The following is a 13561-nucleotide window of genomic DNA, read 5'->3' as shown; positions in this document are numbered from 1 at the left end:
ACAGCGATCCTCCAGGCAACCCCGCCTCAATTAAGCACTCTCATGTTGGAAGGAGCGACCAGGAGTAGGCTATCGCACTGAAGGAAAGTGCGATATTCCATTGTACAAGGTACCACCACCTCAAAGCAAGGTGCGCTAGAGACCTTGGCCTTGCCTATCCAATAATAAAATGTCATCAAGCCTAAGAACCGATGGTGTCTGATAACCAGAAACTGCAGTATCACGATTTCAGTCGTACTCGAGAACCTGGAGGCAGTACTGGCTCGACCGGACTCGGATTGACGGCAGGGCCGATGTGGAGGGCGGAATGGCCTTTCTTCGGGGCTGTGCGGCGGGGTGTATAGGTTAAACTAGTATGATGTTACTTTGTGTACGGACATCAAACCTCGGTGTGGTAGGCTCGGAGCGGCGAATATACCCCACGATTTGTCATGGTGTAGTAAACCTGCACCTGGTTACTTCGTTCACGAGGAACTCCAAAGGAAGTCCGTCACGATTTCTGGCCAGGCGGTTCGGACTGCCCCAATAACGGGGAAACCCCGGCTGAATTTGATAAGCGCCCAAGGGTTCAAGAGGCGGGAATACCCGACTGCTGTATGGCCATGACAGCGCCATAGGGTTTCGGCACATTCGATTCACCCTGGAGATGCCGGGTAATCCGGACATCACGCAATTCAAGCACAGGACCAGCGGGATGAGAACGGAGTGGCTGCAACAGACGCCTTGGCAGGCTATCAAATCTCGACGCCATGGCACCGGAGTTGGGGTAAGGCCACGGAGCAAACAAGCGTAGTTGGATAGGGACCGAGCGCGCGGTCCTTGGTATGGAGTCTGCGGTAACCTGATCCCCAGTTCTTCCCCACATTCACGTGGAGCACATGGTTCTGAGCTTGACACCGTAACGCTGTGCTGCTGCCGGAGGGTTGAGGTGACCTGGGACATTCCGAACGCTCACATGAGCCTTCGTTATGTAATCTTTGAGCTTGGCAGTCACGTGTAATATTAGGGTAATACTCACATGAGCCTTCAAAACGCTCACATGACATATGTCCACCAAACTGGATGGCGGGGTGAGATCTGTTCTGCTTATTCTTCGTCCAACAGCAAGCCACAACCAAGAATCAGGATATTGATAAGGTTTGGTTGAAAGCTTCGGATAGAATTCATTTTCGGCGTTGTCTTGGGTCGTGAGACGGAATGGACTGAAGCTCACGGAGGTTGAGTGAGTGAAAACTTCAGTGAGACTAAAGAGGCTTGGCAGGTCAGGAAGTACACGAGGACGCTGACATCTGGTGGTGCCTCGCTGCTGAGACTGACAAGTGAAATACAGCTGTTGATGGCCTCAGTAGCAGTTATTTTCAGTGTTGATCCCACAGGTCCTCACATCCTAATTCTAAATGTAAACCAAAAGAACTATGTAACAAAAGGCTAAATAAACTCCATCTATGCAAGGAATGACGCATATGCATACCAATCCAAAATGTGACTCCATCACATTGATGATTGACATTCCATCACCACCTCCAAACCAAAATGAAGTACCACACCAGCGCAACCCGAGCAACACTCTTCACCGAGCCCGTAAACTCACCCGAGACACGACCAAACAGCGTATCGTTCCCGCGCCGCCGCCGATCCGAGCTGCTGGCCTTCCACTTCGACGTATCCGCCTCTTCAATGTAGTCGAAGCCAGGATAGCCGTTGGCGTCATTCGACACCGGCGGGGTATAGCGCGGGTTCCCATTCGTTGCGCGGCTGGCAAGCCCGCCCGGTTTAATGGAGGAGTTGTTTTGGTAGTTGGAGGAGGACGTAATTGAGACGGCTCGGGCGCGGGTGCGGACTGCGGGTGTTTCAGTCAAGGGGAGGATTGGGTCGGGGGTTGTTGGCTCGGGTTTGCGGAGGGCGAGGATGACGGCTCGCAGGAGGAGGACGGTGAGTGTGAAGGCGAGGATGAGGCCGTAGTAGATGAAGATGGAGAGTTGGTCGGGGAGGAGGCAGAGGTGGTTTTGCAGGGTGCTTCCGGGGCTTTGTGAGTCGATGGAGGCTCCGGTGGTAGGGTCGATGGGGTTCCAGAGACTTGTCAGGACGAACCCTGGTTTCCGGACGCCCATTGCCCACGATGTGCTCTTGACTGTGATCTCCTTTGGCGAGCCGCTGAACTCGCGGTGGGTGATTTCGCAGTAGTCGTGGTCATCTCCAGAGTACACGTGGACCAGGTTTGGACCGATCTTGGATACGATGTCGTTGGAGATGGTCTTTGTGAGGACATTCTGGTATTGATATCCACCGCTGAGCTTGAGAGCGTTCGGCTCGTCCTCTTCCAGCCCTTCTGCAGATGGTGGATACCGCTCTCTCAGAGGACCGCATGGTGTCGCTGGCTTCCGGTACAATGGTACATGCGATAAAAGAATGGTCGGGAACCCGATAATCTCAGGGTCGTCTTCCCGGTATATTGTAGGCTCCGAGGGTACCGTAACCTCATGCTTGAACAGCCGACCCTCTCGCGGCTTGCCCAAGAAGCGCAGCTCGTCCATCTCCGCCCGCCCGCGGTGTAACTTCATTGCATTCAAAAAGTCCTCTGGTTCCTGCCAGATCTTCTGGTTCGGCCGTTCGCCATCTCCATTTCCAGCGCCTGTACTCCCAGTCTGGGGATCCGGCTGATCCATCGAACTCAACGAGACACTATCGACAGACACAAACGTATGATTCCCAATAATGTCAACACGGTTGCCCTTGCCAAAGAAGTTCTGAAAGCGATCACGAACCGGTAATTGGACCCCCGAGCCGAATCCCTGGTCGTGATTCCCCGGTAAGCTGGCGATCAATCTCCGCCCTCGAGAATTCGTCGATTGCGTCTCCTGGCTGCTCCACGGGTTCAAGAAGACCTTCACAAAGCGATGGAATTCCTTCTTCCAGAAATCATCTTTGTATTTCCTCCACCGCTCTTCCGGGCTGGTGCTGGTCGGAGTCGACCATTCCCTTCCGCCATCGAACAGGTCACCAAGGAATAATACCGAGTCCGGGTCGAGAGTGTGCTGCATTGACGAGAAGGAGCGACGCATGTACTGGTCCGTGAATTTCACGGTGAGAGTCGACAGCGGCCACGGGCGATCGGGGTAGGTGTGCGGATCAACGAGCTGGGGGTCTGCGATGAAGGCGACGTGGTGCGGTCTGGCGTTGGTAGGCTAAGGCCACGCGGATTAGCATTTCAGCTTCAGTAGACGGTGTGCGCGACGAACTTACCCATTTCTCCCAAGCATTCCAAGTGCACGCATCAACGCTGTCACGGAAGACACTCCGCTCTCCCCACCACAACGTACAGATCCAAAGAACAATCAGACCATTCGTAACCGTAAAGAGAGTTTGGATCGTCCTTAGTCCGAGTCTTTTTAGCTCATCCTTGCTCTTGTACAGATTCAATTGACTCTTCGCCGTACGGACGGCCGAATATACCCCTTGTGTAGCCCATGGCGGCAGCGCATCGTGAACGGACTTTACAAGACTGGGCGGGGTACTCTGGCGGCGAGCAGGGCGGTACGCATTGGTGGTAGGTAGGTATGAATAACTCATGGTCGAGGCTCAACCGGGTGGTGACAAGAATCAAAGTCGCTGCATTGCTCCGCGGAGGTTCAAGCCACTTCGCTGGCGAGATCAGGGGTCGGGTGTATTGAAGAGAAGAGTTCTCGTAGGTTTAATGATAGCCACTAGATAGTTGACAGCATCATGTCCTGCGCTCTGCTAGGTATGAAAGGAGCGAAATGGTCTACAAGTAGACCGTAAGGGGTTGAATGGGTCGTGGCGGGCTTGAGCTCGACACTCGGGACACGGTCGGAAGATCGACAGGGCCATGTCACGTGCATCGACTATTTATATTCTGCTGTTATTGCGCGTGGCCGAAACAAAGTGGAGGCCAAAGCGCTTGATAATTATAGGTCCCGGCTCCTAGTCACGTGAGCTTTATTAAGGATTATGTAAAACGGTAAAATGGCGCTAATTAGCTAAAAAAAAGGGCAATTACATAACCTCTTTTTACCACTTAAACTAAATAACGCTGATTAGCTAAAAAAAAGAGTAATTACATAATCTTTTCTTACCGTGTTTTTTTTCCTAGCTCTGCCATAAATATATATATTTACCTTGCAGAGCCAGGGGGGTTTAAAGGGGCGCAGCCCCCTTAGTTTTAGAATTTTTAAATACTACTTAAAGGCCTTATTTTATAAAAAAATAAAGCTATGCCCTATTTCTTAATTAGGCTAGGTTAAATATATATATTTACCTTGCAAAGCTAGCAGGGTGTATAACAGCTAGTTATATAATACATAATAGCCTAAGGCCGCCTAATAAAGAAACTTTAGCGCCAAACTAACCCCGCGCCAAGGTAGTGGCTAGTTATATAATATATAATGGCCTAAGGCTGCCTAATAAAAAAACTTTAGCACCAAACTAGCCGCGCTAAGGCGGCGGCTAGTTATATAACGCATAAAACACTAAGTTTAACTTAAAACTTTAACTTAAAAAACATAAGTCCTGTTATTTCTAGGGCGTAGGCTTTAATACCGGGAGTAATGCGCGTGGCGTGGAAGGCTAACTTGGCTAAATTAAAAAATAGGGTGTAGCTCTATTTCTTTATAAAATAAGGCCTTTAATAAAAAGGCGTTGTGTATTTATAGTATCTCTAAGTTAGAGTTCTAAGTTAAACTTGGTGTTTTATATGTTATGTAACTAGCCGCCGCCTTGGCGCGCTAGTTTGGCGCCAAAGTTTCTTTGTTAGGCGGCCTCAGGCTGCTAGATTAATAATACTATATAATTATAACACCATAGCAGTAATAATACTAGCCTAATTAGGAAATAGGGCGTAGCTCTATTTCTTTATAAAATAAGGCCTTTAATAAAAAGGTATTATGTATTTATAGTATCTTTAAGTCAGAGTTTTAAGTCAAACTTAGTGTTTTATGTGTTATGTGACTGGCCGCCGCCTTAGCGCGCTAGTTTAGCGCCAAAGTTCCTTTGTTAGGCGGCCTTAGGCCGCTAGATTAGTAATACTACGCAATTACAACACCATAGCGGTAATAATACTAGCCTAATTAAAAAATAGGGCGTAGCTCTATTTCTTTATAAAATAAGGCCTTTAATAAAAAGGTGTTGTATATTTATAGTATCTCTAAGTTAGAGTTCTAAGTCAAACTTAGTGTTTTATGCGTTATGTAACTGGCCGCCGCCTTGGCGCGGGGATAGTTTAGCGCCAAAGTTCCTTTATTAAATGGCCTTAGGCCACTATATGTTATGTAACTGGTTGCTGCCTTGGCGCGGGGCTAGTTCGGCGCCGAAGTCTTTTTATTAGGTGGCCTTAGGCCACTATGCATTATATAACTAGCCGCTGCCTTTAGCGCGGGGCTAGTTTAGCGCCAAAGTTCCTTTATCAGGCGGTATTAGGCCACTGGATAGTGTTATTATAACACTGCGTAATTATAATACTATAGTAGTAATAATACTAGCTTAATTAGGAAATAAGGCGTAGCTTTATTTTTTTATAAAATAAGGCCTTTAAGTAGTATTTAAAATTCTAGAACTAAGGGGGCTGCGCCCCCTTAAACCCCCTAGCTTTGCAAGGTAAATATATATATTTATAGTAAAGCTATATATAAAAGGCGGTTAAAAAAGATTATATAACAGTGCTTTTTTTAAACTAATTATAGTAAACCTAACGCCGCGAGGTCTAGGCAGTAAAAAAAGGTTATATAATAATGCTTTTTTTTAACTAATTATAGCAACCCTAAGCAATTTTACTGTTTTATATAATTCCTAATAAAGCTCACGTGACTAGAAGCCAGGACCTATAATTATTAAGCGCTTTGGCCTTTACTTTGTTTTGGCCACGCGTAATTAGTAATTAGTTCTTACTATAAATACACAACGCCTTCTTATTAAAGGCCTTATTCTATAGTAAAATAGAGCTACGCCCTATTTCCTAATTTGGCTAGGTTAGCCTTCCGCGCCACTGTAAGTCGCGTTTGTATACTGCGGTGAGCTTAGGAGAACGTGAATTACTGCAATAAAAAAGGCGTTGTGTATTTGTAGTAGGAACTAATTACTAATTCCCTAAGTCAAAGTTTGGAGTTAAACTTAGTATTTTATATATTATATAACTAGCTGCCGCCTTGGCGCGCGGCTAGTTTAGTACTAATATTCCTTTACCCGGCGGCCTTAGGCCGCTGGATTATATTATTATAATACTATGTAGTTATAATACTATAATAATAATAATAATACTTTTTTTTTAAGTAATCGCGCCCTTATAATTTATAAATTTATATTTATACTTTATAAAATATAATTTAAATTATAGATCTTGTTAAGCGTTATAAAATAAGCTATTTTTAGGTTTATAAAATATTATAATTTACGTGTAATTTATGTTTAAAATTAGGTATAAAAAATTAATTTAATTATCTTACTTTACTTTTAAATTTAAATATAGTGTTACTGCCTGCGGTGGCTAGGCATAGTATTTTAATTTTAATATTAAAGCGCCCTTGTAATCTTTTTTTTTTTTTTTTTTTTAAATTTTTTTAATGTTTAAAGCAAGATGGCTCCTATAAGTATATGCCTTTTTTATTATGTTTTTATTATTTTTTAATTATTTAATTATATTTTTAAAGTTAAAATACCCTATATTTGCCCTTTCTTATGCTCTTTAAGTATTATATTATTTATTTTAGTAATATTAGTTTTATGTTAGTATTATTAGGCCTGTATATTTTATTTTATTTTACGCTTAGTTTTTATAATAAAGCTTTAAGCTTTAAATAGCTAAGTTTTCTTGTTTTTACACTTTTTTTAATGCCTTTAGTAACTGTTTATAATATGTGGTTATTTTATTTTAGTTATTAATATATTATTATATTAGCCTTTTATTTACCTTTTTTTTATATTTTATTATATACTTACCTTTTTAATTTAGCTAATAAGCTTTTTGCATTTGGCTCTTGTTATTTTTATATTTTTAAAACTATTTTTAGTAGTTAAATTAAACATGGTTTATTTTTATTATAGCCTTTATTATGCCGCGTGTTCCTAACCCTATTTTTTTTTTAAGATTTTTTATATTTGCTTTTTGCTTTATGTTTCTCTTGCTTTAATATTTAATATAGTTTTATATTATACTTTAAATACTATTATTAGTAATTATTTATTTTATTATAGTATTTTATTTTATATTTTTTTATTATGGTAGTTAAGCCTTGGTTTTAGCCTTTACTTTTTATTTTACCTTTAGTATATAGGATTATATTTTCCTGCCCTTTGCTTGTATATTAATAATTATTAATATATTAATTATTAAAATAACTTAATTTTAATACTTGCGTGCCCTTATTACTATTATTATTATTATTACCCCTACTATTATTCCTGCCGCCCCTATTAATAAGGCTTTTATTAATGTTCTTCCCCCGCCACCCCCGGGCTTTATAATTTTACTACTTAATTTTTATATCCCATGGTATATTATATGTGTTACTATTATAAAATACTAAAATAAAAATATATTTATTATAAATATTATAATAAAAGCCCTTACTTATAACTAGGGGGGTGGGAAGTGCTAGTTTTATTATAATATAAAAAGGGCGCTTTTAAAATATATAGTTATTAATATTACTTTAGTAGGTAACTAGCTATAAAATATTTTTAATACTATTAATATTATATATATAAAAGCTAATAATTCATAAGCTTATAAAGATTTTACTACCTTAAGGGTAGCTTATTAAGTATTTAAAGTAATTATTAAGTAAATTATTATGGCTAATAATGCGCAGGTAACTAACCTTATAAATATTATTATATTTATATTTAACTTTACTTTGCAGGTTAGTGCCCCCCTTAATAAAAATAATAATTTACTATATAAATTAGTCCTTTTCCTATAATATTATTATATTTTAGTTTACTAATTTATTATAATAGTTTTTTTTTTAGTTTTTAAACCTTTGTTTAGCATTACTTTAATAATTATAATTTTTTTTTTATATAGGTGCGGCTTTAGCTACTAAGTATATATTTATATATTTTAGTTTATACTATATTATGTTACTAATTTTTTTATAAACTTTTATTACTTTTAGTATAGGGTTTACTGCGCCTTAGCGTTTTTAGGGATTTTTATTAGGGTTACTTTTATATTAGGTGTTGGTATTAGCGCCCTTGTGGGCTTGGTTTTTATTTTATATATATTAAGTACTACGCGCCGCGCGGCTTAGCTACTTATTTAAGTTTTTTATTATTTTTTATTTTNTATTTAAGTTTTTTATTATTTTTTATTTTATTTTATATTTTTTTTTTTTTTTTATTAAAAGGCCCTGCGGGCGCTGCTAATTAGTAAAAATAATATATTTTTTTTCTTTTTTATAAGTGCGCGTAAATTATAAATATAAATATTTATATTTAATGTCTCTTTGCTTTATGTAACTTGTTCTTATAGGTTTTTTTAAAATCTTTAAGTACCATAGTTTTAGTTATATAAGCCTTTGGTTTTTATATATTATTTTTTATATTATTTTATCCCTGCCATTTTATAAGGTATTATACTTTACCCTTAAATTTATAAATATTAAAAATTTTTTTAATAAAGTATTCCTTCTTATTATTTACTAGTATAGGGCTAATATTTAGCACTTAAAATAGGTTATTATAATAAGGTTTTAAAAGTGTAATATAAAAAATATTATATAGTTATTATATATTTAGTGGGAGTAGTAGCTTATAAAACTATTTTTTTTATTTTATAATTACTAGGAACGGGCTAATAAGTATCTTACTTAATTTATAATTTAGTCTTGCTAATTTAATGTTTTTTATATAAAGCATAATATAATTATTAATTTTAAAGCTTATTTTTTTACACTTTTTATTATATTAAACTACCATGGCTTTTTTTAACTTTTATAGTTACTTTTTTAAATTTACGTGGATTTTCTTAAACTTTATAGCTTTTTAAAGTTTAATTTTTAATACCTAGTTAGGCCCCTTAATATTAATATATATAATTACCTTTAAATTTATAAGGGCTTTAGTAGGTGTGTAACCTATAAATTATTTATGCGTGTTATTATTTATAAATTACGCTATTTTAATTTATTATAGCTAATTATTTTAATACTAGTTAATATAAGCGCGGAGGTAGTGTTTAAGGACTTGGTTTTACCTTTTAATTTAGCTATTTATTTACGGGTAATATATAGTAAATAATTTTTATTTTATACCCAGGTAGTGGCTTAGTATAGCTTAAAATATATTAATAAAAAAACTTTCGCGGTTACTAACCATATTTTTTAGTATGCTAATAAAATAAAAAATATTATTTATAAGGGTATTTATAAGTTATTTTATATTAATATTTTTTAAGTATAAAATATACTATATAAATTTAGTATATATTTTAACCACTACTAAAACGGCGTTATATATATGCTTATTATATTTTACAGGTAGTAAACTAGTAATAAAGTCTATATTAATTTATTTTATAAGTGCCCTTAGTGGGCTTAGCAGTTTTAATAATTTATATAGTTTATACTTATAAACCATGATTTTTTAGTAACTATTATATTTTTTAACATGTTTTTTAATATATTTAATTATATTTAGCTAATAGTACCTTTAAAAAATATTTATAATAGTTATATTAATATTTTAATACCTACCTTAGGGCTTGTTATGGTTTACCTTTATAATTTTTTTATAAAGTACCACTAATTTTAGCATGTAAACTTAGTTTTTAAAGCATAATAAGCTATTATTTATTACTTTTTAATACTTAAGGTTTTTTTTATAATCTAGATTTATAAGGTTATTTTTTATTTTTTTAAATTTTTTATTATATTCTTAGGCCACCTGGAGTAGTTTTATAATACTTAATTATAATTTATTTATATATAAGTTTTTATTTATTATAATAGCTTATATATTAAGTTATAACTTAAACTTTAGGTGTAATAATAGTTAGTTATTTAATTACTTTTATAATTTATAAAAAATTATCCCGCCTGTGGCTTTTTTTTCCCCTTTTTTAAAAATATAGTCTGCTTTTTTACTTAAAGTATTTACTAGGTTTTTTGCCCCCGGGCAGTGTTTAATAATAAAGTTAAAAATTATAAGTTTTTTAGCTTATTATGCTTGTTTTCGCGTTAGGTCCTTAGTTATTATAAATTATTATAAATTATTATAATTTATAAGTACCTTAATAAAGAATTTACTGCCCTTAAGATAGTATTTCTAGACTTAAAAATATTTTATAATTATAAGTATTTTAAAATTATGGGTTTTATACCAGATTTCCGCGTTTTTTAATTTATAAAATTAAAAGGTAATTAAATACCACTATATATTTTTTATTAATTAAAATAATACTTTAATAATAGTATACCCTAAGATATTAGTTTATAACTACATGCGTAATTTAGGGTTAAAGTATTATAATAATAGTTATTTTATAAATTTAAGGCATAATATATTAAATGCCTTTAAGGCCTTTTTTTTTAGTGGGTATTTTATAGCTATATTAAGTTTTATAAGGTTAAATAGCGCTGCCGCGACTTAGCTATAGTTTTTAATAAATTTTTAATAAAAGCTATAAAATCTTAAAAAAAATACTATTTTTTTTATATTTTTTGGTATTAGCTACTTTGCAATAGTCTAGACTTTTTTTAGTTTTATTTTAATTTTATTAGTAGTTATAATAAAGCCTAAGAAGTTAATTTTTTTAATATGGAATAAGTATTTACTAACTTTTATATATAGCTTAAAATCACGTAGTCTTTTAAAAACTATTTATATATATTATTTATGTTTCTCCTTATTCTCTAAGAAAATAATAATATTATTTAAATAAGTAATATAAATTATATTAATTAGCCTAGCTAGGGCGTGGTTTATATAAAATTAAAATATTACTAGTGTATTTACTAGTTTAAATAGTATAACTTAGTATTTATAAAGTTTAAATTATATTTTAAATACTATTTTTTACTTATTTTTCTTATAAATTTAAAGTTTATAGTACGTGTCTTGTAAATCTAGCTATATAAAAATTTTTCCTATTTTTAAATAATTAAGGGTCGCGTTAAGTAGTGGTAGTAGGTATATATTTTTAATTATAATAGTATTTAGGCCTTAATAATTTACACAAAAATATAGGCTATTATTTTTTTTAATATAAATAATATTAAAGCTTTTACAAGGCTTTTAAATAAGTGTATTTAACTTTTTTTAAGTACTTTTTTAATATATTCGCGTAAAACCTTAAGCTTTTTTAAAAATAATAAGTAAATATACTTGCTTAAAGGCTTAGTACTAGGTTATAGCTTAATTATATAATTATAAAATTAATAAAATATAAAAATATTTATTTTTACTTTAAAAAATATATTTATATATTTATAATATTATTTAGGTAGCGGGATTTTTTTAACCTTTGCCCTATTAAGGTGTATTATAACATAGTTTTCTTACTTAAAAATTTATACTAAAAGTACTTTAACTTTTGTAGTAATTTCTGCGGCGTATTTTTATATTATTATTATATATTATAAATATTTAAAATTATACTTTACTTTTTAATTATATATTTAATTACTAGTTTATTAATTTAAAATAGGCATCGCGGCTAGCAGCCACAAAAATCCTAAAATTATATTATAATTATTAATATTAATAGCTTTAAAGTTTTACTAATAATGCCATATATTACGCGCAGAATTTCTAGTATAAATTATAAGTATATATTTCCTATAAAATATTACTATATAACTATTAACTATATATACTTTATAAGTTAATTTTTTACTTTATATTAGGTAAGACTTTGCCTAGCACTAGTTTATAAAATTTACTTTTACTTTAAAGTTAATAAAAACCCTTATATATTATTATTTTTTATTTTTTTTTTTTATTTTTACCTAAATTACCCAGGCCCGCGGCGCATTTTTTTATTTTATATAAACCCTTAAAGCTTGCACCACGCAAAGCTTTAAGGTTTTATATTTTTTATATTATTAAATTTACTTAAAAGTTATTATTATAAAAGCGCTTTTTTTTTTAACCTCCGCCCGGTAATTAATAATATTACTTAAAATATTTAGCATGGCTGTAGTTTAGGCATTTACCTGGGTATGGCTTTTTTATAAATAAGAAATTATTTAAATTATTAGGTTATTTTATACTAGTATTTACTTTTACACTTTTTTTAGTAATAAAAAGTGCCCTAACTTTAGTTATTAATAACCTTATGCAAGTTTGGTTAAAAAACTTCCTTTTTTTTTTATAATTATTTTTTTTTACTTGGGCATGTTATTCTTAACACTTGTTAAGTATAATATATAATTATTATAGTATTTTAGCTCTTAGTATTTATAAATAAAAAACTTTTTTTATATATTCTCCAGGATCTTTTAGTACAGGTATTTTTAATACTAATTATTTTTATACTTATAGGGTAGGTGTTTCTTAATTTAATTTAATAATTATATAAATTACCTAATAATTTACCATGGTTACTGCTTTATATTACCCTACTTAATTAGTAAGTTATTAACCAGTACTATCTTATTATTAATTATTTTAACTAGCGTGTTAAAAAATTTTTTTTAAGTAAATATAGTTTTTATTTTATAAATATTAAATTATTCCTGCCTGCGGTCCTCCGCTAAAAATTTAATAAATTAAAATATTTTATAGTTATTATTTAGGTAGTAGGTTAAGAAGGTTTTAAAGTATGTTTTTATATTTAACTTTTAATTATTAAATTTTTTAACATTATTTGCCTAGTATAATTTTATAAATAGTAATTTTCTTAGAAAGTTTTTTTTAAGTTATATTATAATTACTATAACCCCTTTAATAGTTTTTTTTAAAATTATAAGGTTATTAAAGTCTATTTAGCGCGGGACTATTAGTTACTTAATAAATTAAATAAATATATTATATATTTACTAGTTAGCTTTAGCCCTTGTAATTTATTAACGTGCTTTTTTAATTTAAGTATAAATTTATTAATATTTTTTTTTTTTTTTATGGTGTTCCTGTTCCTGTAATTTCTTTTTTTTTATTAAAATTACTTTTAATATTACCTATAATTTCTTAGTAATTTTTTTACTATTTTTATTTTTTTACCCCTGGGCGGGCCTTTTATATTTTAATATTTTTTATATAATTTAAAATTTAATAGCAAGGGCGCCCTTGGGATTTTTTAATTAAAAGTTTATAAATTTTTTTTTAGGCATGTTAGTTAATTATTAAATTAGGGTTTATAATTACTTTTTTAAAGTATTATTTACTAGCCCCTAGAATTAAGTTTATTACCTAGCTATTATATAAAATAGGTTTTTTTTTTAAAAAAAAAGTAATTAAAATTATAAATTATGTTTATATATTATGGTAAGCTTAAAAAAACATAAATTATTATAATAAAAAAGGTATTATGTATTTATAATAAAAATTAATTACTAATTTTTTAAGTTAAAGTTTAAAATTAAACTTAGTATTTTATATATTATATAACTGG

General features: G+C 32.3%; 1 protein-coding gene across 1 annotated transcript; it reads right to left on the bottom strand.

Moving 5' to 3' along the window:
- Positions 1 to 1514: 1514 nt before the first annotated feature.
- Positions 1515 to 3570, bottom strand: DSM5745_05057 (putative manganese ion homeostasis (Fr); the record flags this gene model as incomplete). Its single annotated transcript, XM_026747073.1, has 2 exons — positions 1515 to 3185; positions 3244 to 3570. The coding sequence occupies 2 exons, from the start codon at positions 3568 to 3570 to the stop codon at positions 1515 to 1517; spliced, it is 1998 nt and encodes a 665-aa protein (XP_026604553.1).
- Positions 3571 to 13561: the final 9991 nt, after the last annotated feature.

Source organism: Aspergillus mulundensis (genome assembly GCF_003369625.1).
Source record: "Aspergillus mulundensis strain DSM 5745 chromosome Unknown scaffold_4, whole genome shotgun sequence".
NCBI classification, from domain to species: Eukaryota; Fungi; Ascomycota; class Eurotiomycetes; order Eurotiales; family Aspergillaceae; genus Aspergillus; species Aspergillus mulundensis.
The sequence above is the reverse complement of the archived record's forward strand: the minus strand, read 5'-3'. Positions and strand labels throughout refer to the sequence as shown.